Here is a 24,593-nt window from a genome sequence, read left to right on the forward strand (position 1 = left end):
TTTATTCCTCATACTCTGTGCATTGGTGTATAGACATTTGAGTCCATTTTGATTGACCTTGTGTTTACTGTCTACATAACCTGTGTTGTGCATGACTGCCCCTACTTTCTTGTCACCTGTTTGATTAGTGCACATGGTATGGCACTCACTATTAAATGCTTGGTTTTGCTTGATAGCAGGGCTGATAATCTTATCCACACAGACATCTATGTTACATGCACTGATAACCCTATTGATTTTGGATTGCTGGGGACAGAAAGGTTCTGTATCAATTAATTCTCTGTCCCCACTGTTCAGTTTAAATGTTTATTTGCTGATAAGTAATGCAATCTGTCTGACTAATTTATTATGAGAATAATCACCTGCCTCAAATATATTTGCATCATAGGATGAGCGCTGGGGAGTATTAATCTTGATTAAAAGAAGTAGAAAACTACTCTCTTGATAGGAGAGCTGATCCAGTATATTGAATGGCTGATGCTTTACTTCTCATCCTATACTTTACTAAAGAGATGACAAAGGTATCTACTTTTATTTAAAATAGGAGGCATATGAATCTTCGCAAAGATTTAAAAAAAAAAACACCATAAGCTCTGCTCTGCGCATATATGCCCTATCAACATAATAGTCGGCAGACGGCCAACAATGAAATGAGCCATTGTGGATAACAAACCAAAATGCTTCACATTACATAAGATGCTAAAGCTAATGCCAAAACTCCAAAGTCAGTGTGGTTTACTGATTAAGAGGTTGGTCCAGGGTCACGGACACTCAGGTTCATTCAAGTACATTACCAGGGAAACTCCCTGGATGACGTTGGATAGGCATTTGTTTCTCTAAGCTTAGCCATAATTCTCACAGGGTGTTATTGGAGGTACAAAGATGTACAGTACATTGAGCTCTGGTATGAAACCAGGATAGAAATTTAACAAGTTAATAAATAATATACTTGGATTTAGTATTATGATTAATAATTTAATTAATAATTAAGTAAATAAATATACATGCCTCCCAGCTTAAGTACTCATTTTATATTTGGTTACTGTCTGTGAATCCAGTTACTTCCCATTCCCACTTTCCATTGTATTTATAGAACAGAATGATATCCCAGGCAAGAAATATTCATTGATCTTATTTGTAGCTTTCCAGCAAATAGCAAAACCGTCTTTGTCTCTTCAAAGCTGGCATTGGATTAATGCATAATTTTATATTATGCTGTCATATTTTATCCAAGGATTAAAAAAGTAGGAAACATGTTAAATAAAATAAAAAAGAATAAAATGTAAAATGATTTAAATAAAATAAAATAATCATTACATATTATTAATAGCTTGGTTTCCAAAGTGTAAGTCAAGTCTCTTAAGAACCTCATGATAATTTCCTGAGTTCTCAGATGGCATTTGGTACTCTTTTAATCAAAGATAACAGTGAGCCAATGTGTAAATTTACCTGTTCACATAAAACAGTAGCAGCTTGTAAGAATCTGTAGAGATTCTCAGTCATCCAGGTCATGGTTGACCGAAAGGTGCTTTTTCAGGAGGTAACTAGACTTTCTTGTTTTTTCTTTTGAAGACATTTCGCTTCTCATCCAAGAAGCTCTGACACTATCACTATTCCCCACTCTCCTGTCAGAGCTAAGAAGCTTCTTGGATGAGAAGCGAAACATCTTCAAAAGAAAAAAACAAGAAAGTCCAGTTGCCTCCTGAAAAAGGACCTTTTGGACAGCTTATAAAAAAATTGCAAAAAATAAAAATACTGATTTAAGTAGCTTGGACCTGCTTCTTCTTAAATCCATAAGCATTTCCCTATTTTGTTCCTCCTTGTTTGCTCCCTGCCCACAGGGCTAAACAAAGCTTGACTCATTTGTTAAAAATTATATACTGTATGCATATTGTATATGTAATTACCATTGAGGGGAAATTGAGGGATTTTTTTTTTGTTAGTTTAATAGATCTTGGAAATACTTCTGATTTACTTTGGGCTTACAATAGAAGTAAAGATTATGTTAATGTTTTATTGGAGTATCTGATTATTGAGGTCAGCAACATTCTTCCTGGTTTTCTATTTCATGTACTTGATGGAAATGTTTTGTTTTGCACCTGCAGCTCAAACCTTTCATGCCCAACAAATATTTTTAAATGTTTCCTCAATTTCTCAGGTAAGATGACCAAGGCTTTGGGGGGAAAAAAAACAGGAGGCCCTGAAGTCTCAAATATTGGTGTGTATCTCAACTTTGATTTTTACTTGCAATAGTTTTCAGTAGACATAGATGGTACTTAAGAGTGAGCCAAAGGGCAGCTGATTATGTGTTTGAAGCTATATAATAATAATGTAGTGAGCTCAGTGTTAGTAAAGGTTCCATCATATAATAATATACTATTCATGCCATGAGTCTAAAAAAAATCCTTCTATAGTAGTCCTAAAATACTGGTAAAGTTTCACTTATTTTTTTTTATTTTATTTACATTTATATCCCGCCCTTCTCCGAAGACTCAGGGCGGCTTACATTGCGTAAGGCAATAGTCTCATTCTATTTGTATATTTATATACAAAGTCAACTTATTGCCCCCCCAACAATCTGGGTCCTCATTTTACCTACCTGATAAAGGATGGAAGGCTGAGTCAACCTTGGGCCTGGTGGGACTAGAACCTGCAGTAATTGCAGGCAGCTGTGTTTAATAACAGGCTTCTTACAGCCTGAGCCATACCGTGGCGGTAAGGTGGTAAGGTTTACCATTGCCAAATTAGTATCATTCTTTTCTTTCCTTTTTTCCCTTTCAAACATAATTCCATATACTCCTCACAAAGATCTAGGAAGCGAGCCAGATGATGCATTAACCTCAGTCCCAGGTTAATGCAGAGGCTTTGCTTTTGAGAAAGGATGATCAGGGAAATGTTTTGTAGATTCTGGACAAGACACCAAGATGCTGCTTCCATTGTTTTATATTGTAGCAAATTTAAATAACAAAATACTTATATTTTAGTTGATTAGCCAAAACTTCACTCTCGTTCTACTGATGTTGTAAAATAATGCTTTATTGTTTCTTTTTACATGTAGAAACTCCATAAATTATGAATAAATCTGTTAGTAAATTGTCTTTACCATAAAACTTTTGAAGGTAACTAGAATCCTGGTCCTAGTACACAGTGTACTTCAGACATTATATGCAAAACATATGCTTCTTACCCTGCTCCCCATGAGATACTTAATATTTCCTGTTTGTGCACAAGAAAATTATAGAAAAATAGCTTTAGTATGCTGCTTCCCTGCTGTTCTCAACCATAAAATATGAGGAAAAAAATAACTAAAAAACAGTCAGATACTTAGAATTTTGTGATATTTTATCTGATTCCCATTAAACGGAGTTTTCTAACCTGAAGACTGGAAATTCAGCTCCCTTACTCCAGTGACCGAAACAGTAGTGGGTTTCAATTTTGGCCGTTACTGGTTCTCTCATGGGTGCACGCGCATGCACAATGCTTGTGCGCATGCGCAGAGACGTCCAGGGGGGTGGGCAGAGCCTCCCACCGCCGCCACTACTGATTCGCCTGATCTGAGGAGAACCGGTAGCAACCCACCACTGGACCGAAGGCAATACTAATGAAGTAACTATAAGAAGCATCATGATGAGTAGTGAAGGCATTTGCAAAATTGGGACTTGGAATGTAAGTGGTAAAAATCATAGCTTAACAAATGATTTTTTTAAAACAAGAAACCAAGAACAACTTATTTCAGATTTGATAAATCTGAATGAATATGGTTAGATCTTGTAGAGCTGATGAATATATGGCTTGAATTGAAGATGCTGGCTTAGTTATGAATGAAAGGACTAAAATGTGTCAAAAAGTTGGAATAAGAGTTTGTAGTGAGTTGCATGAAAGTAATTGTTCAAAGAATGGTCATGGAGACAGGTTACATTCCACTGGTAGAACAGAAAAAACAGAAGTGAGTTTTGGGGGAAATTATGTAATTTTCTCCAACTTGTCTAATGGATTGGAGTTCAACTCCAATAATCCTTAAATCAGAGAGAGAACAGAAAAATTGGTGGGCTATTGAGAGATTCAAAAGTGAATTAACAACTGGTAACTGTTTACAGAAAAATATATATTAGTTTCCAATACACTATTTAAACATAAACATATTCATATGCAATAAAATAAATCAATGAAAATAATTTATAAATAAAAAAGCACAATTGATTTCATTGTTTATTATAAGACACTGAGATAATTAATGAAGGAAGCAAGAAGGTTCTGGGAGGTTCTGAATGTGAAACAAATGTTTGGTTTTGGATCTTGGAGAGAAAATGGACATATGGATTAAATAACAGCTAAGTTACCAGTATGAAATACAATGCAATGGTTTGATCATGTAGAGAGAATTAGTGAGAAGCAAATAGCAAAATAAATGTAGGAAGAAAGAACCAATGGGACCAGAAGGAAGAGAAGAAGGAGAAAGTTTTGGTTGGATGAAACTGAGGATTTCTTCAAAAAGAGACTCCTGAGAAATTTAAAGAATAAAAAAACCTCATCTAAAGAGGTATGTTGTGGATCATAGCAATAGCAATAGCACTTAAGACTTATATATTGCTTCATAGTTCTTTACAGCCCTCTCTAAGCAGTTAACAGAGTCAGCATATTGCCCCCAATGATCTGGGTCCTCATTTTACCAGCCTCAGAAAGATGGAAGGCTGACCCAGTCAGGATTGAACCCTTGGCAATGAGCAGAGCCAACCTGCAAAAGTGCATTCTAACCACAAGCAATGGTGGTTTGCAAGGATGGAAAGCTATGGTGGTATTTTGTTGCTATAGCATATTATAAATCTAGCTATATTTTCTTCTCTTTACCTCGTGATTTGTCTTTTTATTTTTACTCATTTTCTGTCTTTTGCAAAATGTTTTTGAAAGGGAATCATACGGTGCATATATAGGTATGTACTTAGTGCCTTGCACCATTGCTGAACTGATTCCTGAGCAGAAAATTGTTGCAGCATGTGAAATTTGCTGTCTCCAGTGCCAAATCTCATCCTGTCTGATATTACCTGTTGCAGATAATCTGATTTCCCGCCAAGTCAATGGAAGACAAAGGCCATTCTTCACCTGGGATTTTCGGATCAACATCATAGCGTCATTTGTCTGCCATTGCCGGGTCACTATATTAATAATGAAAACAAGATTTCACCGATATGGCGGGATAAAGTTATAATTCACTAATGAGGAATGTATACCCCTTGAGGCTCCCTTTGAATGGCAATGGGCTAAGGTGGTAAATATTTATAGAACACAATTATAGTTAAGGACAATTTACACCCTTCTCACTCCTGGGTTTATTTATTATTTATTTAAATAAATAAATAAATAACCCCTGGGCTGAGAACAAGATGAAAACAACATCATGAGACATGGCCTAAAAATGTTGCCAGCAGTTTGTATGGTTTTTAACATACAAATATGACAGCATTGCCTGTGGGCCTGAGATTTGTGGAATACAATAGGAAACAACATGCACAACATGTACACTTCTGAAACCAGCTTATTATAGTCAAGATATGGTTGTATTTATTTTTACTTGAGTGCTTTTTAGTCATTTGAAATGTTTATAACTAACCCAATTTATCTAGCTTTTCTATGATGTACCTATAAAACAAGTACTGTTATGGATGCTCCTTTTCTTGCACATTGTAACGATTTATCCAAATCCCTTCTCCCACAACTTGCTATTCTTCCACAGAATGATTATGAAGAAACCGTGGCCATCAACATAGACTAGAGGGGCTGGATGGGACCTCTTGCGGTCTTGTAGATGCCAGCAAAACAAAACCAGAGATGGGACTGACATGGGAGTGTGAGGCCAAAGAAACCAACACCACCTTCCTACCTTTAGACAAGGCTTTAAACTTCGCTTTTTCAGTGACCATGAGCAACAATGAGAAAGATGAAGAAAAGTTGGACCATAAGAAAGGCTGAGTGCCAAAGAATTGAGGCCTTTGAACTCTGGTGCTGGAGAAGATTCCTGCGAACAAACAAGTCAGCCCTAGAGGAGATCAACCCTGACTGCTCTTTAGAAGGCCAGCTCCTGAAGATGAAACTGAAATACTTTGGCCACCTAATGAGAAGGAAGGACTCACTGGAGAAGAGCCTAATGCTGGGAAAGATTGAGGGCAAAAGAAGAAGGGGACGACAAGAGAATGAGGTGGCTGGATGGAGTCACTGAAGCAGTAGACGTGAACTTAAATGGACTCCAGAGGATGATAGCGGATAGGAAGGCCAGGAGGAACGTTGTCCATGGGGTCGCGGTGGGTCGGACACGACTTCGCAACTAACAACAACAAAAGTTTCTCTTTCACACATGCCGTAGGCTTAAATAAACCGTCTCCGTTCTTGATTGCAATCGGGATAACGACGTGCCTAGATGTAAGGGGACGAGCAAGACATAGATCAGAAATTTGGGGTCCGGAAATATATATATATATATACACACATACGTCCCCGCCACCGATCCAGGTTTTAAAAAGTCCTGTCCAGTCGAGAGCGGCTACCAGGTGCAAAAACAAATCGCCGCCCCTGGGGCTTCGTCGAAGTTGTTTAAATCGGCGTTAAAAGTTGGGGATCCCATCGCGCAGCTTCCCAGTTGATGCGCCCGCCTAGATTTCGGCACGAGCGTCTCCGAAGCTGCGTTTCTGGGTGCGGGAGAGGGCACCCCCCCCATCTCCCCCTCCCCGTCTCTCTCTGCCGTCTGAGAAACGCGTGTGCGTATATGTGGGCGATGCAGAAGCGCGCCCTCCTCTTCCTCTGACTCCGCAGTGGGGGATCGCGGGGGTTGTCCCCGTTACTTTGTTATTGTTGCTTGCTTCTTCTTTTTTTTTTAAGAGAGAGAGCGAGCCGTGGAGACCTCAGGCGGAAGGAAAGCAGCCTCATCGCCTTTAAATGGCATTGCGTGTCATCTGAGCATGCTCCTGAGTGGGCCGGCGAGGGGTATAAAAAAGGCTGGGACACAGCGCCGAGCTCTCAAGCTAAGAGCCGGCGCGAGTCGGTGGGAGCGTTCAGGAGCCTCGCACGCGCCGCGCTCTTTTTCGGCGGAGTCCTCGGCTTTACCAAAAAGAAAAAAACAAAAACAAAGAGGCGGCTGAATCCTGGGCGGCTTTCCCGCGTAATTTCTGCTCCTTCCCGGGGAGTATACTTTCAAGCGGCACGGAGCAGCGGAGCCAGAATCCCCTCAGGGGGAGCAGCCACAACCGGCCGGTGCCAAACGCGAGCGGGAGTTTCGCGCCTCGACCCTGCGCGGAAGGGGGGATCGAAGGCAGCAGGATGGCAGCCGCCGCCGCCGCCAAGCCCGCCGAGTTAATGGGCATCTGCTCGAGCTACCAGGCGGTGATGCCGCACTTCTTGTGCATCGCCGAGGAATTCCCTCAACCGATCCGGCCCGCCAAGCTGGCCAAAGGCAAGTTGCGCAGACCCCGCCAGTCCCGCTTCAAGACGCAACCGGTGACCTTCGACGAGATCCAAGAGGTGGAGGAAGAAGGGGTCTCCCCCATGGAGGAGGAGAAAGCCAAAAAGTCTTTCCTGCAGTCCCTCGAGTGCCTCCGCCGCAGCACGCAGAACCTCAGCTTGCAGAAGGAGAAGAAGCTGAGCAGCTGCAGCCGCCTGAGAAACAGCCTGGACTCCTCCGACTCCGACTCGGCCCTCTGAAGACGGGAGTTGCTCCTCGGCTGGGCTCGGGCGCGCCTCACCCACCAACAGGGGAGAGAAGCGGATCTGCCGCCTGGACCGCACCCCCGGCTCTCTGCTTCATACTTAAGTTGGCGGAGGAACTCTGTGGAAGGGCATCCTAAAGTGGGGGGGGGGGAGAGAAATAAAAGGGACAATTTCTGAAAAAGACTTGGTTAGAAATAAACCTTCATTTCGGCTTTCCCTCCTGGCACAGAAATCGCCTTTGGGGCGCTCCGGTTTATTTTGTATGATAAATCTATATCCTTGCAAGGAGACTTGACAGGAGGGAATCCCATTCCCTCCTCCACTTGTTATTTTCTTTTTTCTTTTCTTTTTCTTTATCGACAGTAAGATCCAGTGTGAATGAGGTAGATTCGAAGAGAAGTCTGAAAATCTGCGCAGTCTTGAGAGAAAAATATTTTGTTTGGGGGAAAAAGTGCTTGTATGTTTTGTAGCCTGGCTGTTTGAGGTTTTTTTTCCTTACTTTCTTTGCAATATGAAGAAAATATTTAAAAAATTGCACATCTTTTTCTATAAACGTTGAAGGAGAAAATGAAGTTTTATGAATGCAATCAGCTGCTGGACTTTATATTTATTTTTGCATTTAAACTCTAGACTGCATTAATTTAATATGTTTCTACCTGAATGCCTGTAATTATTTCCACAAAAGAGAAATAAAGCTGATATATTTGCACAATGCATTTGGACTGGTTGATGTGGACGATGCTCCTTGGTGGTTTTCAATCATGGTATTGCATGGAAAAAGTGATCTGGAGTGGAGCCAGGACACTATAGAGTTTGTCATAAACAATTGCTATAAACATGAAAGTATGTTAAAAGCAGAAATGTTTCTGTGTTAACAATTAGTTGACTACCTATTCCATCAACTCTTAAGTTATTGTGTTTCTAAATCAACCATTTGTATATGGAAGGCTTTGGATATATTAATTGCTTTTTTTTCAAAATAGTCTCTTAAGGCTTGGCATATTCTCTCTCCCCTCCCCCAACACACAGACACTTCTGGCAATCAAATAGTTTGTCAAGTTTCAGAGTAGATATAGTGATGCTGTTTATGATGCAGGGCACACAAGAATTTTGATGAGAAATCAGCAATATTTTAGAAGAAGGGCATTGCATTTGGATCTTTTCCCCTTTCCCTCTACATAGTTTTCTACTTTTAATTTTAAATTACAGTATTTTATAACATGTTCAGAACTGAGGAAACACTGTTGCTAGTTTCTAGTAAGCATCAGAATATTAATAATTTTTTTGCTTATGTATTATTTCATCTGCCACATAAACATCCTTGCAATAATGTATATCTACAGTATAATTCTACTTTATTCTGCCAGTTTTGATCATCTAATTGCAAGAGGTAGTACATTTGGGGAAATTTCTGGAAAGGCCTTGGCCAATCTGGATGCTTACTGAAATATCAGGGCAGATTCTTCGGGGAACAAATATAAATTAAAAAGACTTGCTGAAGCTATAAAGTCAGCAAAACCAAATGCACTAAGACTTGAACACTAAATGTGGTAAATTTGGGTTGTTTATACCTTTTTTCTGCTCCAGTGTCCCTGTGTAAGAAGGACTGATAGGCAACATTGAAAAGCACCACTGAAACGACATTTGAACTACAGCTGTGCCAATATATATATTTTTCTAATGGAATTTTTTTTAAAAAAATCTATTGATTTAACATACAGGAGGATGAGCCAGGAAAGTACTATTTCATGATCAATATTAAAAACCTTCAATATCCAGAAAAAAAGTTTACTTAAGAGAGCACGCCAAGCTGGAAGCTACTAATCCAAGCTGAAATCGAACAATCTTATGTCTTAAGATCTTTTGTATTATTTAGTAGTTAACCTAGTTAGCAGACTTTCTCCATAATTTGTACTGTAAGAAATCAGTAGAGATTATTTATTGTTTTGGAGATTCAAAGATGGCCCTTTTAGCCACAATTTTATATACAGTAATGTAATATAACTGCAGCTGCGTAATGACTGGGTAATGGGTAATATTCATAACAATGGATAATATTCACAACAAGGAATACTGTAGGTTTGAAATGCTTCCATCCTAGTGCTTTGTGAAATTTGGCTTTGCAGGGTTACTCTGAGAATATAAATGAAGCATTTATAAAGAGTTGGGAATTATCTCAGTTTGTTATAATCATAATCCTTAGTTTTCCAGTGTGCTCTGTGCACTGGCATTGACTTTTTGCTACTGATATAAATTATTCTTGGCTTATAAATGCCATCGTGAACTGATTATAAAAGTCTGCACAGTGTCAGGGAGCTGTTAGAAACCAAGTAACATCCTGTACAGGAATAAGATTTACTAAATATATGCTTCAAAGTTCCAGTTTGGGAATTTGGTCAGGAATGATAGATAATTTCAGCTCTTGAGATAATGCAACTTATTCCAATAAATTGTTCCATTTTATTTAAATAAAACATTTCCCAACAGAAGGCCTACATTGAAAGCAGCTAAGCTGATTTAATTTTTTTAGGAATATGCTACGTATCCTTCTATTTTAGACTTCAAATAGCAAGGATATAGCACTATAAAATAATTCCAACAACATGTAAATATTTATCCAGGATGCAGAGAACATGGCCATTGTTGAAATATATCATGAAAGTTCTACATCTGGAGCAGTGGTGGGTTGCCCCCGGTTCGGACTGGTTCTATAGTAACACCAGTGGATGCTCCGCCCACTGGCCCAAATGTCATCAAAAGTGATCTGCGCACGGGCATGATGCAAACCGGTAGTAAAGGTAAGTAGAACCAACCCCTGATCTGGAGGATTATATATTCCCAGTGCTTGATTTAAGTGTCAATAATACAGATGAGGATTTTCAATTACAACTGAGACTTAATCCAAACCAGGGAATTTAACTGATTTGTACAGACATGAAAATCCCAGCAAGCTCCATTTCACAATATTGCCAGAAATGACTGATTCTTAAATGTGAAATAATACTCAAAATGTAACTTGAAAATGTCAGTCTACAACCAAGTTGTTCAGTAATATCTGGCAATTGTATCCAGTTGCCTTCATTTTCTGTATTCCAAAGAGTTCACTTGAGTGTTTAAAAGATGCCATTAAACAATTTATGTAATTGTTTAAATACAGTCTACATTGTAATGTTACTAGCTAGGGTATATTATTCACAGATAATTCTAGTGATGTTTCAGAAATAAGGTGCCAGTACTAGAAGCCACTAAAGGATAGTATCTAAATGACAAATCTGTGTTACCAAGCAGCTGAGATCTAATTTGGCAGAAATGTCTAACATAAAAAGTAGCAGAAAACTTTAGACCATTTGGGAAAGTCCCCAATAGCAGATCACAAGATGACTAGATCATTGTTCAGGCATGATCTAAATTGGAGTGTGTTACAATGAAAGTTCTGGTACAGCCTCCCCCACTCCCTCCACCCAATTCCACTTAAGTGATATTAGTTTCCTTGTAATGTTTGTGCATACTCAGCATAACTGTCAGAAAAAGAGAATCCACATACAGTGTACATGGCCATGTGCCCATTGGCATCTATCTTTCAGTCTTTGTACTAAATAATTCAGGGATTCAGAGCCCTCACATGGAGAGTATGCTGATTGATTGATTGATTGATTAGATTTATATACCGCCCTTCTCCCGAAGGACTCAGGGAAATAAATACAGCCAAATAAAAATAAGATTACAAAAATTAAGAAATAATTTAAAATCTAAATTCAATTAGGCCGAAAAATAAAAGAGTAATAAAACCATATTAAAACCAAACTTTAAAATATGTTAGGCTGGCCCTGCACGATAGAACAAGAAGGTTTTCAGCTCGCGTCGAACGGTCCGGAGGTCGGGGAGTTGACGAATCCCCGGAGGCAGCTCATTCCAGAGGGCAGGAGCTCCCAAGGAGAAGGCCCTTCCCCTGGGCGTAGCCAGTCGACATTGTTTGACTGGCGGTACCCTGAGGAGGCCCTCCCTATGGGAGCGCACAGGTCGTTGGGAGGCTATTGGTGGCAGCAGGCAGTCCCGTAAATAATGGTAAGCATTCCGAGTCAAATTCTGGATAATTTTTTTTTTAAGTATAGCAAGGGAAGGACAGAAAAAGCCTGAAACTATAGTTTTGCCACAATGGCCTGCAACAGGGTTCTAGACAATAGAAATCTTTCATATGAAGAGGACAGCCATTGGCTAGGAAGGATGGGATTTGCTTTATTAAAAGTGTCTTTATTAAAAGAACCCAATCTTCATGTAATTTATCACTGTAGCCAATATGAAAAATAGGTTAAGAATATGATTTGGCTTTCATATAGGAATTTAATGGAATATTCCATACAAAGTTAGGGAGGAAATTTGGCTTGTACTTAGGTCAAAAATGCTATATTCTCAGCCAACCCACTGTCCCAACTCTTGTGCAGTTTTTGTTAGTCATTAGGCAAAATTATACAAATATCATTTGAAATTATTATCTTGATGTTGTGGTTTTGCTACTTATATATTTTTAAAAAAATTTAAATTAGTCTATTATACCAACGTTCGCTAACTTCTTGTCCAGAATTTAAGGAGTTTTGATTTTCAATTTCTTCTCTCCTAAGGGAAAAATGGGAATAGTAAATATTTGAAAATAAATTAAAGCATATCTTGAGTGCCTCAAAGCAGTGGTGGGTTTCTACCAGTTCGCTCCGGATCGTGGCAACCGGTAGTAGGAGGCTCCGCCCACCTGCCCAGATATCATCACAGATGCTGTGTGCATGCGCAGAAGGGCCGTGCGCGAGCTCTCCTGGTTGCGAACTGGTAACAAAGGTAAGTGGAACCCACCACTGCCTCAAAGGGGTAGAAGTTCCATATCCTTGACCTCAAATGTAAAATCTTTGATCTTCTAAAAAAAAATTGCAATGTATACTTAAGATCAGTCTCTGTACCAAAGTCCTGTAAATGAATTCTCACAAAGGTACCAAAAGGGAATTCAGGAAAAGAGAAGTCAGGGAATAATACTAATAATATATAATAACAATAATTATATTGGAATTATAATATATTATTTTATAATTATAATTATATATTTAAGTATTATAATTAGATTATGTATTGTATACTATATAATATTTAAAAAAAAGAATAGACAAGAAATTCATCTGTTATACTGATCATGAATAGAATCCTCGGAGTGATATCTAAAGAACACTCTCAGTATCTGAAAATCTTAAATTTATCAGATCTGAATAGTTCTGGGTTCATGGTAGATGATATGATGAATGAATCGATACAATGGGTAGCTGTAAAAAAAGGAGGCAATATTGAGAATCATTAGGAAGAGAAAACAAAAAAAATTGTCAATATTAGAGTGTTACAATGGCAACAAGCCATGTTGATGTCAGCAACCATGGGAAGAAGTTGCTAAGAAACCCAAATTTGGAAGCCCTTGTATTGTAATTTCTGCTTGATCTTTTCTTGGACAGCTGGTTTTTAATTTTGAGAGCACAATAGGCCTGATCAAGATGTCATTTCTTATTTGCTTACAAATTGCCATTTTCACAGTTGAAAATGATTATAGTATTTTAAAATTATCATTTAACCTGTCGTGTCCCACTCCTCCTCTGACGGCTGGGTATGGGAAGTCTGTATCCAGCGTGGCCACAAAGCCTCTGCAGCTTTGCCAAATTCCTGTCAGAGTTCTCAGGGCAGGCAGGAATCCAAGGTGTGACTTCAGCAACCAGATGAGACTTTGCCTGACTCAAGAAATGCCAAAAAGCAGATCCTTTATAGAGGCCATGGGGTGTGGCTCCATGACTCAGCACTTATCCAGGCCTGCCCCTCCCTTCCTTTTGCTGACGTCGCCTCTCCATTCTCCGGAAATGGGGATCTGTCCACGTTTTGTCCTCCTGCTCAGCTGCCGGCAATTCTAGCTCCTGGCTGGCTTCTTGCTCACACTCTGTAGAAGGGAGGTTTGTTTGCTCAGTCTGTCAGGGCATAGTGCCAGGGCTGGGGGCTGGAGGCATGCCAGGCCATTCTTCTTCACTATCAGTCTCTGGCTCGGATAGCAGGAAATGGGAAGGCCCGGCTGAGCAGAGGAGGGTGGGCGAGGCACAACATAACCATTGCTGTGGCAATATGAAGCTGGTCTTAGTAGTATATCATCACAGTGATAATTGGATAACTATATATTTTATAACTGATGGCAACTCCTACTCTACCTAAATAAGCTGCCCCAGCTCCTGCCTACCTAGCAGTTTGAAGGTATGCAAATGTGAGTAGATTAATATGACCTCTTTGGTGAGAAGGTAACAGTGTTCTGTGCATGTTTGGCATATCACCATGCTATCCACATGACCGCAGAAAATATCTTCAGACGTTGAAGACCAAGAAATGGAGATGAGCACTGCCCCTTAGAGTTGGACACAACTGGACAGAAAATCCTTTACATTTACCTTATGGGTCCTAAAGATCTGAGCTCCAGACTGAACCCACAATCAGGATGCCACTTGCTTCAAGTTCCAAGTGGTTTATTAAGCCAGATTCTTGGCACACAGTGAGTTCCGAAAAAATAAGGATTAAAAATAAGGACTAAAGTTTGTGCTGGGAGCCTCCGCCTCCCAGCACTTTTGAAGGCTGGAGCTGCACCCTTTCACCTCTGGAGCAGCCGACCACCTAGCAGACCCAATCAGATGATCATCAGGTTGCCGGCAGAGTCAATCAACAGGCTGTTGGCCAACTTGCAGGCAACCATGATCAGCCGATCATCAGCCAGCTTGCCTTTGGTCTGGATTAGCTGTTTGTCGGCTCTGCATTGCTTGCCACTTTGCTTGCAGCTTTAGGTTTGGGATGCCGCTAGCAGCTTCGGGGTTTGACAGATGGTCTTCCCACCACTCACCTCCTGTGCTGGGGTCCCTCCCCCCCAGGTATGGTAAACCCCAAGCCGGGGTTTGACAATGGAAGCCATGATGGCGCAGTGGTTAGAATGCAGTATTGCAGGCTAATTCATCTCACAGCCAGGAGTTCGATCCTGATGGGCTCAAGGTTGACTCAGGCTTCCATTCCTCTGAGGTCAGTAAAATGAGAACCCAGATTGTTGGGGGCAATATGGTGACTCTGTAAACCACTTAAAGAGTGCTGTAAAGCACTTTGAAGCAGTATATAAGTCTAAATGCTATTGCTATTGCTACCTTTACTTATATAAGATGTAGAAACTCAGATATAGAAGCACCAACTTTTGGTGCCATCTACTAGTTCACTATACTTTTGCATATCAGGTATGATATGGTAACTTTGACTGATCCTCCAAAAGCTAATCATGACTAGTCTTTCCTGGTTAGTGTGGGAAACCATTAGGAGAGCCCAGGACTCTACGCTAGATAAGAATATTGGGGAAAAATATTCCAGAAGAAAAAGCAGTGGTAAATCACTTGTATACTGCTGCAAAAAAAAAAAAAAAAGCTACATGGGGGCACTGGTTAAATCACCAAGAATCAACTCAAGGGAACCTTCATATGGTTATCTGGTGCCTATGGTATCAGCTATGATCCAGTTCAGAGGTGGGATTCAGCAGGTTCTTACCAGTTCTGGAGAACCAGTAGCGGAAATTCTGAGTAGTTTGGAGAACCGGTAAATGCTACCTCTGACTGGCCCCGCCCCCAGCTGATCGGGAGGAAGTGGGGATTTTGCAGTATCCTTCCACTGACACGCCCACCAAGCCATGTCATGCCACGCCCACCAAGCCACACCCACAGAGCTGGTAGTAAAAATTTTTGAAACCCACCACTGATCCAGTTCCATTACTCTCTCAACAACTAAGCTGGATCTCTTGCTGAGAAAGAACTTACCCAGGAATTTTTAGACTCCTGTACTGAATATATGAGGCCAACTTTTCTGAGTTCATATGCTGGTTACCCAACTTTTTCTTTTTTAAAGAAAAATGGAACAGATCACCTATCTTCCCTTTGTATCTATTTCTTTCATAGGTCTATCTTTCAAAAGCTAAAATGCAGAAGATACCCATACAGATAATCCAGACAAATGTTTTAGAGGTGAATGCTAAAATGAATCAAGAGTCATAAGGAGAAGTTTAATATTTTTCTGGCTTATTACCATAATTCATACATATTTAAAAAGAAGGGTTGTGGGGTTTTTTTTGCCTTTTCTTTCTCCTCTGCAAGCCCAGATAAATTAAGCTGGATCCTGAATGCAAAAAAAAAAAAAAGATGATTTCCTTTAGTAATGCATGGCTTTCCCTCAACAGAGATAGCTTTTGCCCTCCCACCCCTTAACATTAACAAAAAATGTCCATGGGGAGACTGAAGATTTGCTGAAATTTGGCTGAAAAGGATTTTTTTTTCAGTGATGGTAAACCTTGTTCATACTTAAGTGAGAGTGAAAACAGATGTGAGAGAAAAACAGAGATAAGATTTGAGTGCTTCAACTGTCTCCCAACCTTCAGAAGTTGCCAGACAAGGAAAGGCAGATCCATAATAAGGTTATGCAGAAACTTTTTTATGTTAAGCACTATCATTTTTCAGCTGAAAGTCTTAAAGTATGCAAAATAAGAAAGCACCTTTCCTTAAAAGATAAGCAAGATAGTTATTTTATTTTAAAGAGCCTTTTATTCTCATCAGGGTTAGACAGTAACTTATCTTCTTTTCCAACTTGAACTCCAAAGATCTGATGTGTGAGTCAAAATTATCAAACAGAGGAAATAACCCTGTGCATATTTGCAGGGGACAAAATCATCCTGAAATGAAGACCTGCTACATTTAGATAAATGTCGCCAAGATCATGTATCATAGGAAGCCATTTTGTGATTTGCTTGGTTTATTAGCCATGATTTTAGGTTTGGCATGTGGCACAGATCCATCTAACTGTGATTTAATCAATAATTAAGGCATGGTTTTATACAACGTTTGAATAAAGTTTGTTTGTCAAGATATTTTATCTACCAGAAAAAGTTCACAACTTTTAGCAATGGTCATTATAAGACTGCCAGAAGAGCTAAGTAGGAAAGAGATGAAGATAAATGGCTTGATAAACTCTTGTACCTAAAGGTAATTTAATATTCATAACACAGGAAGTAAATGGTGATTGAATGATCTCTTTAACAACTGGTGCTGGATTTGTACAATACAGCACACATAATTTAATTATTTTTGGGTCCACCAAATACATTAGATCATAAAATAACTAGAAATGAATTCTCAGAACATATTAAGTCACATACACACACACACACACACACACACACGAAAACACCTAAACAAAATTGAAAATAACATAGCATAGCCTGTTGTTCAAAGGCATTTATTTTTATTTTTTTAAATTGACCTCATTATGTCTATTACACGAAGCAAACTATTGTAAGGAGCTGAGATAGCAAGACAAACTCCTTCTCCTGTTTCAGTGCATTGTGAGAAGAAAGGATTGTAACCCTTTAATAATCAAATGTTGCACATCACAATAACATTAAGAAAGAGCTGTAGAATCTGGCTGAAATGTTGTCTAAGAATTTGGAGTAAGCAGTTACTCTACGTTATAATTAACTGAGAACCAATAAGCCTTATTTCAGAAAATAAATAAATAAAACTAATTCCAAGGAACCCAGGCAATAATCTGGTCTGAATTCAAAAAAGCTGTTGATATTCAATATTTTCAGGAGGATGGGAAGAAAAGAAAAACAAGATAAATGGATTTTTAAAATACTAAGTACCTGAATAAAATTATAAATTATATATAATGAGTGATGTATGTTTATACCTGGAACTGAATTTAACTTTCCTTATCTCTTGTGGAATATATTAACTCTTCAGCTATAGACAAGCAACACACAAAATCAGAACCATGGTTCATCTCATTAACCAAATTGCTTGGACTCACACATGTTAAATGACAAACTAACCATATTTTGCCTGCCTTGCAGGGGTGGGTTCTACTTACCTTTACTACTGGTTCACATTGTGCCCATGCACGCGCCCTTCTGTGCATGCGCAGATCACCTTTGATGATGTTTGGGTCAGCGGGCGGAGACTCCCGCTGGTTTTACTACCAGTTCTATTGAACCGGTCTGAACTGGGGGCAACCCACCACTGCTGCCTTGATACCACATACACCAAGTCACATTTTAATCTAGACCATCATTTGAACACAAATGCTTATACTGTGCAAGCCCAGTCTTGGTAGTACAGTCCTCTAATGGCCCTAATCCTAGCCAATAAAAATGAGGTGCACTCTGTTGACACAGCCTGTATAGTTAATTTAGTTATTGGGTTTAGTGAATTGCAGGAAGTCATAATTTTGTGTTAGATAATGATAAGTGAGCATGATCGACACACTGCCAGACCAAATCAATCTCCTGCCATTTTGCCCTTCTTCTGTCGTCTCTGCCAATGGGATTGCTGTTTCTCAGGACCAACCATCCTTTGTAGGAAGGAGAATGATTTGGTCAAGAAAAGGCACATCCAATCTTGTACTTTTAACAGCACCTTGTTACATAGGAAATGGGGCTATTTTGAACTATAGCTTCTTCAACAAATTGCAGTGATGCAAATCATCTATATTTATTGCAGTGTAAAAAAGCATGATGAAAAGACTACTGTGCACTCAGTTAGTCCAACTGCCTGAATTCACACAACACATTGGACTATAAACTAACAACAGTGGTTGAATTGGCATAATCTTGAGCCCCCAACTTGCCAACTACTTTTTACCAAATCCAATGTTCCTTTTCTCTGGCACTCTTGGAAAAAGATGACATGTATGTATCCCATTATATTGTATTTCCTATTTTTTTCTCCTGTCCACTGGAGTTTTTTTTTCTTTGCAGTTCTACTGTTATGTAATGTAACTCAGTTCTTAGGAAATGCGTATAATCTATCCTTTTGACAGTCTGCAAGGAAGCACAAACAATGTACTTTATTCCAGCCGGTTGTTAAAATCAGGGTGATTATTCAATCCCATATTTTATCATCATGTTGTTACTTTTTCCCATTTTGTGATTTGCTTGGTTTATTAGCCATGATTTTAAGTTTGGCATGTGGCACAGATCCATCTAATTGTGATTTAATCAATAATTAAGGCATGGTTTTATACAACGTTTGAATAAAGTTTGTTTGTCAAGATATTTTATCTACCAGAAAAAGTTCACAACTTTTAGCAATGGTCATTATAAGACTGCCAGAAGAGCTAAGTAGGAAAGAGATGAAGATAAATGGCTTGATAAACTCTTGTACCTAAAGGTAATTTAATATTCATAACACAGGAAGTAAATGGTGATTGAATGATCTCTTTAACAACTGGTGCTGGATTTGTACAATACAGCACACATAATTTAATTATTTTTGGGTCCACCAAATACATTAGATCATAAAATAACTAGAAATGAATTCTCAGAACATATTAAGTCACACACACACACACACACACACACACACACACACACACGAAAACACCTAAACAAAATTGAAAATAACATAGCATAGCCTGTTGTTCAAAGGCATTTATTTTTATTTTTTTAAATTGACCTCATTATGTCTATTACACGAAGCAAACTATTGTAAGGAGCTGAGATAGCAAGACAAACTCCTTCTCCTGTTTCAGTGCATTGTGAGAAGAAAGGATTGTAACCCTTTAATAATCAAATGTTGCACATCACAATAACATTAAGAAAGAGCTGCAGAACCTGGCTGAAATGTTGTTAACCTTGTCTAAGAATTTGGAGTAAGCAGTTACTCTACGTTATGATTAACGTCGGGAATTAAAAACTTATTTATTCATCCAAGCGGGACTGGACTGATTTTTTAGAAAATAAATTTTCTGTAATTTTATATGGGGTATTTTAGGTTGGTCAATTTGACGGTTTTAATTCACTATTGAATAGGTATTTTAAATTGATTTTTAACTTTGTATACTTATTGCTTTTTATCTTATTCAAGGAGTCCTTCGGGAGAAGGGCGGTATAAAAGTTTAATTAATAAATAAATAAATAAATAAATTAACTGAGAACCAAGAAGCCTTATTCCAGAAAATAAATACATAAATTAACTGAGAACCAATAAGCCTTATTTCAGAAAATAAATAAAACTAATTCCAAGGAACCCAGGCAATAATCTGGTCTGAATTCAAAAGCTGTTGATATTCAATATTTTCAGGAGGATGGGAAGAAAAAAAGAAAAACAAGATAAATGGATTTTTAAAATACTAAGTACCTGAATAAAATTATAAATTATATATAATGAGTGATGTATGTTTATACCTGGAACTGAATTTAACTTTCCTTATCTCTTGTGGAATATATTAACTCTTCAGCTATAGACAAGCAACACACAAAATCAGAACCATGGTTCATCTCATTAACCAAATTGCTTGGACTCACACATGTTAAATGATAAACTAACCATATTTTGCCTGCCTTGCAGGGGTGGGTTCTACTTACCTTTACTACTGGTTCACATTGTGCCCATGCATGCGCCCTTCTGTGCATGCGCAGATCACCTTTGATGATGTTTGGGTCAGCGGGTGGAGACTCCCGCTGGTTTTACTACCAGTTCTATTGAACCGGTCTGAACTGGGGGCAACCCACCACTGCTGCCTTGGTACCACATACACCAAGTCACATTTTAATCTAGACCATCATTTGAACACAATATGCTTATACTGTGCAAGCCCAGTCTTGGTAGTACAGTTCTCTAATGGCCCTAATCCTAGCCAATAAAAATGAGGTGCACTCTGTTGACACAGCCTGTATAGTTAATTTAGTTATTGGGTTTAGTGAATTGCAGGAAGTCATAATTTTGTGTTAGATAATGATAAGTGAGCATGATCGACACACTGCCAGACCAAATCAATATCCTGCCATTTTGCCCTTCTTCTGTCGTCTCTGCCAATGGGATTGCTGTTTCTCAGGACCAACCATCCTTTGTAGGAAGGAGAATGATTTGGTCAAGAAAAGGCACATCCAATCTTGTACTTTTAACAGCACCTTGTTACATAGGAAATGGGGCTATTTTGAACTATAGCTTCTTCAACAAATTGCAGTGATGCAAATCATCTATATTTATTGCAGTGTAAAAAAGCATGATGAAAAGACTACTGTGCACTCAGTTAGTCCAACTGCCTGAATTCACACAACACATTGGACTATAAACTAACAACAGTGGTTGAATTGGCATAATCTTGAGCCCCCAACTTGCCAACTACTTTTTACCAAATCCAATGTTCCTTTTCTCTGGCACTCTTGGAAAAAGATGACATGTATGTATCCCATTATATTGTATTTCCTATTTTTTTCTCCTGTCCACTGGAGTTTTTTTTTCTTTGCAGTTCTACTGTTATGTAATGTAACTCAGTTCTTAGGAAATGCGTATAATCTATCCTTTTGACAGTCTGCAAGGAAGCACAAACAATGTACTTTATTCCAGCCGGTTGTTAAAATCAGGGTGATTATTCAATCCCATATTTTATCATCATGTTGTTACTTTTTCCCATTTTGTGAGCAGAGAGATTTCATTCTTACTAAGTGTTGTTTATCCCTGCACATCACATTTGTAAATCTCTATGATGTAGTTTATGTAATGCAGTAAGTAAACATCTTAAATATTTAGAATCAGTCTAGGTTTCCACTGTCAGGATAAAGATTATAGCAGCTAACGTCCATACTGAACTGCTAATAGCATAGAGCTGCTTAGTTGAGAAGCTGGCAAGATTTATCTTGTATAATGCAGGAATCTGCTGTCCTATGATTCAAAAATTAGACCTATATCTACAACCCTTGCATATATGCAGTCTGGAAAGATGATCCAAATATTATTTAAATATATTGATTAAATAGAATTCAAGGCTTCTCTTGTGTAGTTTTCCATCTAAGTACTCACTAAACTAACACAAGATGTTTTTTTTTTAATCACATGCTTTGTACCATGCAATGGAAAATGGATATTTATCACGTGGTTAAATAAGCAGATGCCCTCTTCTATTACCAAACATGGAAGATCTTGTTTTATAAACTGATTATATTCAAAGAAAAGAGTACTCTGTAATATGGACCCTCTTGAAGAATAATCCTGCTTAGCAGTACATTGAAAAAATTGCCTTTTAACTCATAAAAGGCTTAGAAAAGTAAACTGTCTTGCTACTAAAGTTATGAGAAGATATATTCCCTTATTAGCAGCTATGATTCTGGTAAAAACATAAAGAAGGCCCCTTTTGCGCCCAATTTTCTTTCAAAACCTCTGTATCTATTTTTTCCCTTATCCCTTTTAGGTAATGGAAATATGCCATCCATCTCTCCATTGAACTATTCTTAGCTTGTATTACAGGGTTTCTCTGCCTTGATATTACTATAATTTTTAAAGTCTTTAGTGGGTCAGTGAACTGGAATGTCCTTAATGTAATAAACAAAACAAAATCCTCTCCATGAAGTGAATTTGAAGCAAGGCTAACCAGAATGTTATTTTGTGAATTGTTTGACATACATTCCATGAGAGTCCTTTTATTTTCTTAAGATATCCCCAAGTCCTCCTGTTTTCAGTCATTGTTTTCTCCTAATGCCTGCCTAGATTAGTCTCTGCAGTTTCCTTGGCAAATTTTCTTCAGAAGTGGTTTGCCATTGCCTTCTTCCCAGGGTTGAAAGCGAATGAGTGGCCCACATCACCCAGCTAATTTTATGCCTAAGGTGGAAGTGGAACTCGTGGTCTCTTAGTTAGTAGCCTGATGTCTTTATCGCTACAGCATAATGGCTCTTCCAGCCCAATCATACATTCTTAGGCTCAGTCTTTGTTAACAGTAACGGCTTATACCCGACATTCCCCAATCGTACCAACAATGAGTACAACGACCTAACACATATAGATTTCACAGAAGATAATGTTGAAAAAGCTTTTCGCAAACTGAAACCATTCCTATCTATTGGACCTGATGGACTATGTGCATACTTCTTAAAAAAACTTTCCACTAATATAGCAGAACCCCTAAGCATAATCTTTGAAAAAGCTTTTACGACCAGTTCCCTTCCCAAACTTTGGTCACTAGCCACGGTCATCCCTGTCTTCAAAAAAGAAGACCCCAGCCTAGTTGAAAATTACAGACCAATCTCTCTATGCTGTGTCACCTGCGAAGTAATGGAATCTATCATCAACCAATCCATTATCCTCCACCCAGAAACAAACAACCTACTCTCTAATAAACAATTTGGTTTCAGGAAAAAAAATTATCATGTAATTTTCAACTTCTTCACTGCAAAAACATATGGACTACAAATCTTGATCAGGGCAAAGCAATAGATGCAATCTACATAGACTTCTGTAAAGCTTTTACGACCAGTTCCCTTCCCAAACTTTGGTCACTAGCCACGGTCATCCCTGTCTTCAAAAAAGAAGACCCCAGCCTAGTTGAAAATTACAGACCAATCTCTCTATGCTGTGTCACCTGCGAAGTAATGGAATCTATCATCAACCAATCCATTATCCTCCACCCAGAAACAAACAACCTACTCTCTAATAAACAATTTGGTTTCAGGAAAAAAAATTATCATGTAATTTTCAACTTCTTCACTGCAAAAACATATGGACTACAAATCTTGATCAGGGCAAAGCAATAGATGCAATCTACATAGACTTCTGTAAAGCTTTCGACTCAGTAGTACATGATAAACTTCTCCTAAAACTAAAATCCTATTGCATCTCAGGACCCCTCCACAATTGGATAACAGCTTTCCTGTCAAACAGACAACAAGTGGTCAAAATTGGCAATGCTCTATCAAATCCTGTTCCTGTCAGAAGTGGCGTTCCCCAAGGCAGCGTTCTTGGACCAACACTCTTCATATTATACATTAATGATCTCTGTGACCCTATTACAAGTACCGTATATACTCGAGTATAAGCCGAGTTTTTCAGCACGTTTTTTGTGCTGAAAAACTTCCCCTCGGCTTATACTCGGGTCTATACGGCTTATACTCGAGTTTTTTTTTTTTTAAAGCCCCTCGGCTTATACTCGAGTATATACGGCTTATACCCGACATTCCCCAATCGTACCAACAATGAGTACAACGACCTAACACATATAGATTTCACAGAAGATAATGTTGAAAAAGCTTTTGACTCAGTAGTACATGATGAACCTCTCCTAAAACTAAAATCCTATTGCATCTCAGGACCCCTCCACAATTGGATAACAGCTTTCCTGTCAAACAGACAACAAGTGTTCAAAATAGGCAATGCTCTATCAAATCCTGTTCCTGTCAAAAATGGTGTTCCCCAAGGCAGCGTTCTTGGACCAACACTCATCATATTATACATTAATGATCTCTGTGACCATATCACAAGTACCGTATATACTCGAGTATAAGCCGAGTTTTTCAGCACGTTTTTTGTGCTGAAAAACGTCCCCTCGGCTTATACTCGGGTCTATACGGCTTATACTCGAGTTTTTTTTTTAAATTGACCTCATTATGTCTATTACACGAAGCAAACTATTGTAAGGAGCTGAGATAGCAAGACAAACTCCTTCTCCTGTTTCAGTGCATTGTGAGAAGAAAGGATTGTAACCCTTTAATAATCAAATGTTGCACATCACAATAACATTAAGAAAGAGCTGCAGAACCTGGCTGAAATGTTGTTAACCTTGTCTAAGAATTTGGAGTAAGCAGTTACTCTACGTTATGATTAACGTCGGGAATTAAAAACTTATTTATTCATCCAAGCGGGACTGGACTGATTTTTTAGATTTTTTAAATTTCTAAATTTTCTGTAATTTTATATGGGGTATTTTAGGTTGGTCAATTTGACGGTTTTAATTCGGCCACTATTGAATAGGTATTTTAAATTGATTTTTAACTTTGTATACTTATTGCTTTTTATCTTGGCTGTACACCGCCCTGAGTCCTTCGGGAGAAGGGC

General features: G+C 38.6%; 1 protein-coding gene across 1 annotated transcript; it reads left to right on the top strand.

The window, feature by feature from the left end:
• Positions 1 to 6,866: 6,866 nt before the first annotated feature.
• On the top strand, positions 6,867 to 8,409 carry C1H11orf96 (chromosome 1 C11orf96 homolog). Its single transcript, XM_058161704.1, has one exon. It carries the CDS (start codon positions 7,309 to 7,311, stop codon positions 7,687 to 7,689), a length of 381 nt encoding a protein of 126 aa, XP_058017687.1. The 5' UTR covers positions 6,867 to 7,308; the 3' UTR covers positions 7,690 to 8,409.
• The last annotated feature ends 16,184 nt before the right edge of the window (positions 8,410 to 24,593 follow it).

The sequence above is a fragment of the Ahaetulla prasina genome, chromosome 1, assembly GCF_028640845.1.
Source record: "Ahaetulla prasina isolate Xishuangbanna chromosome 1, ASM2864084v1, whole genome shotgun sequence".
Classification (NCBI taxonomy): domain Eukaryota; kingdom Metazoa; phylum Chordata; class Lepidosauria; order Squamata; family Colubridae; genus Ahaetulla; species Ahaetulla prasina.

Bases quoted from the DNA above. Each gene is read 5' to 3' on its own strand.
- C1H11orf96 (XM_058161704.1), top strand. From the start codon at position 7,309: ATGGCAGCCGCCGCCGCCGCCAAGCCCGCCGAGTTAATGGGCATCTGC.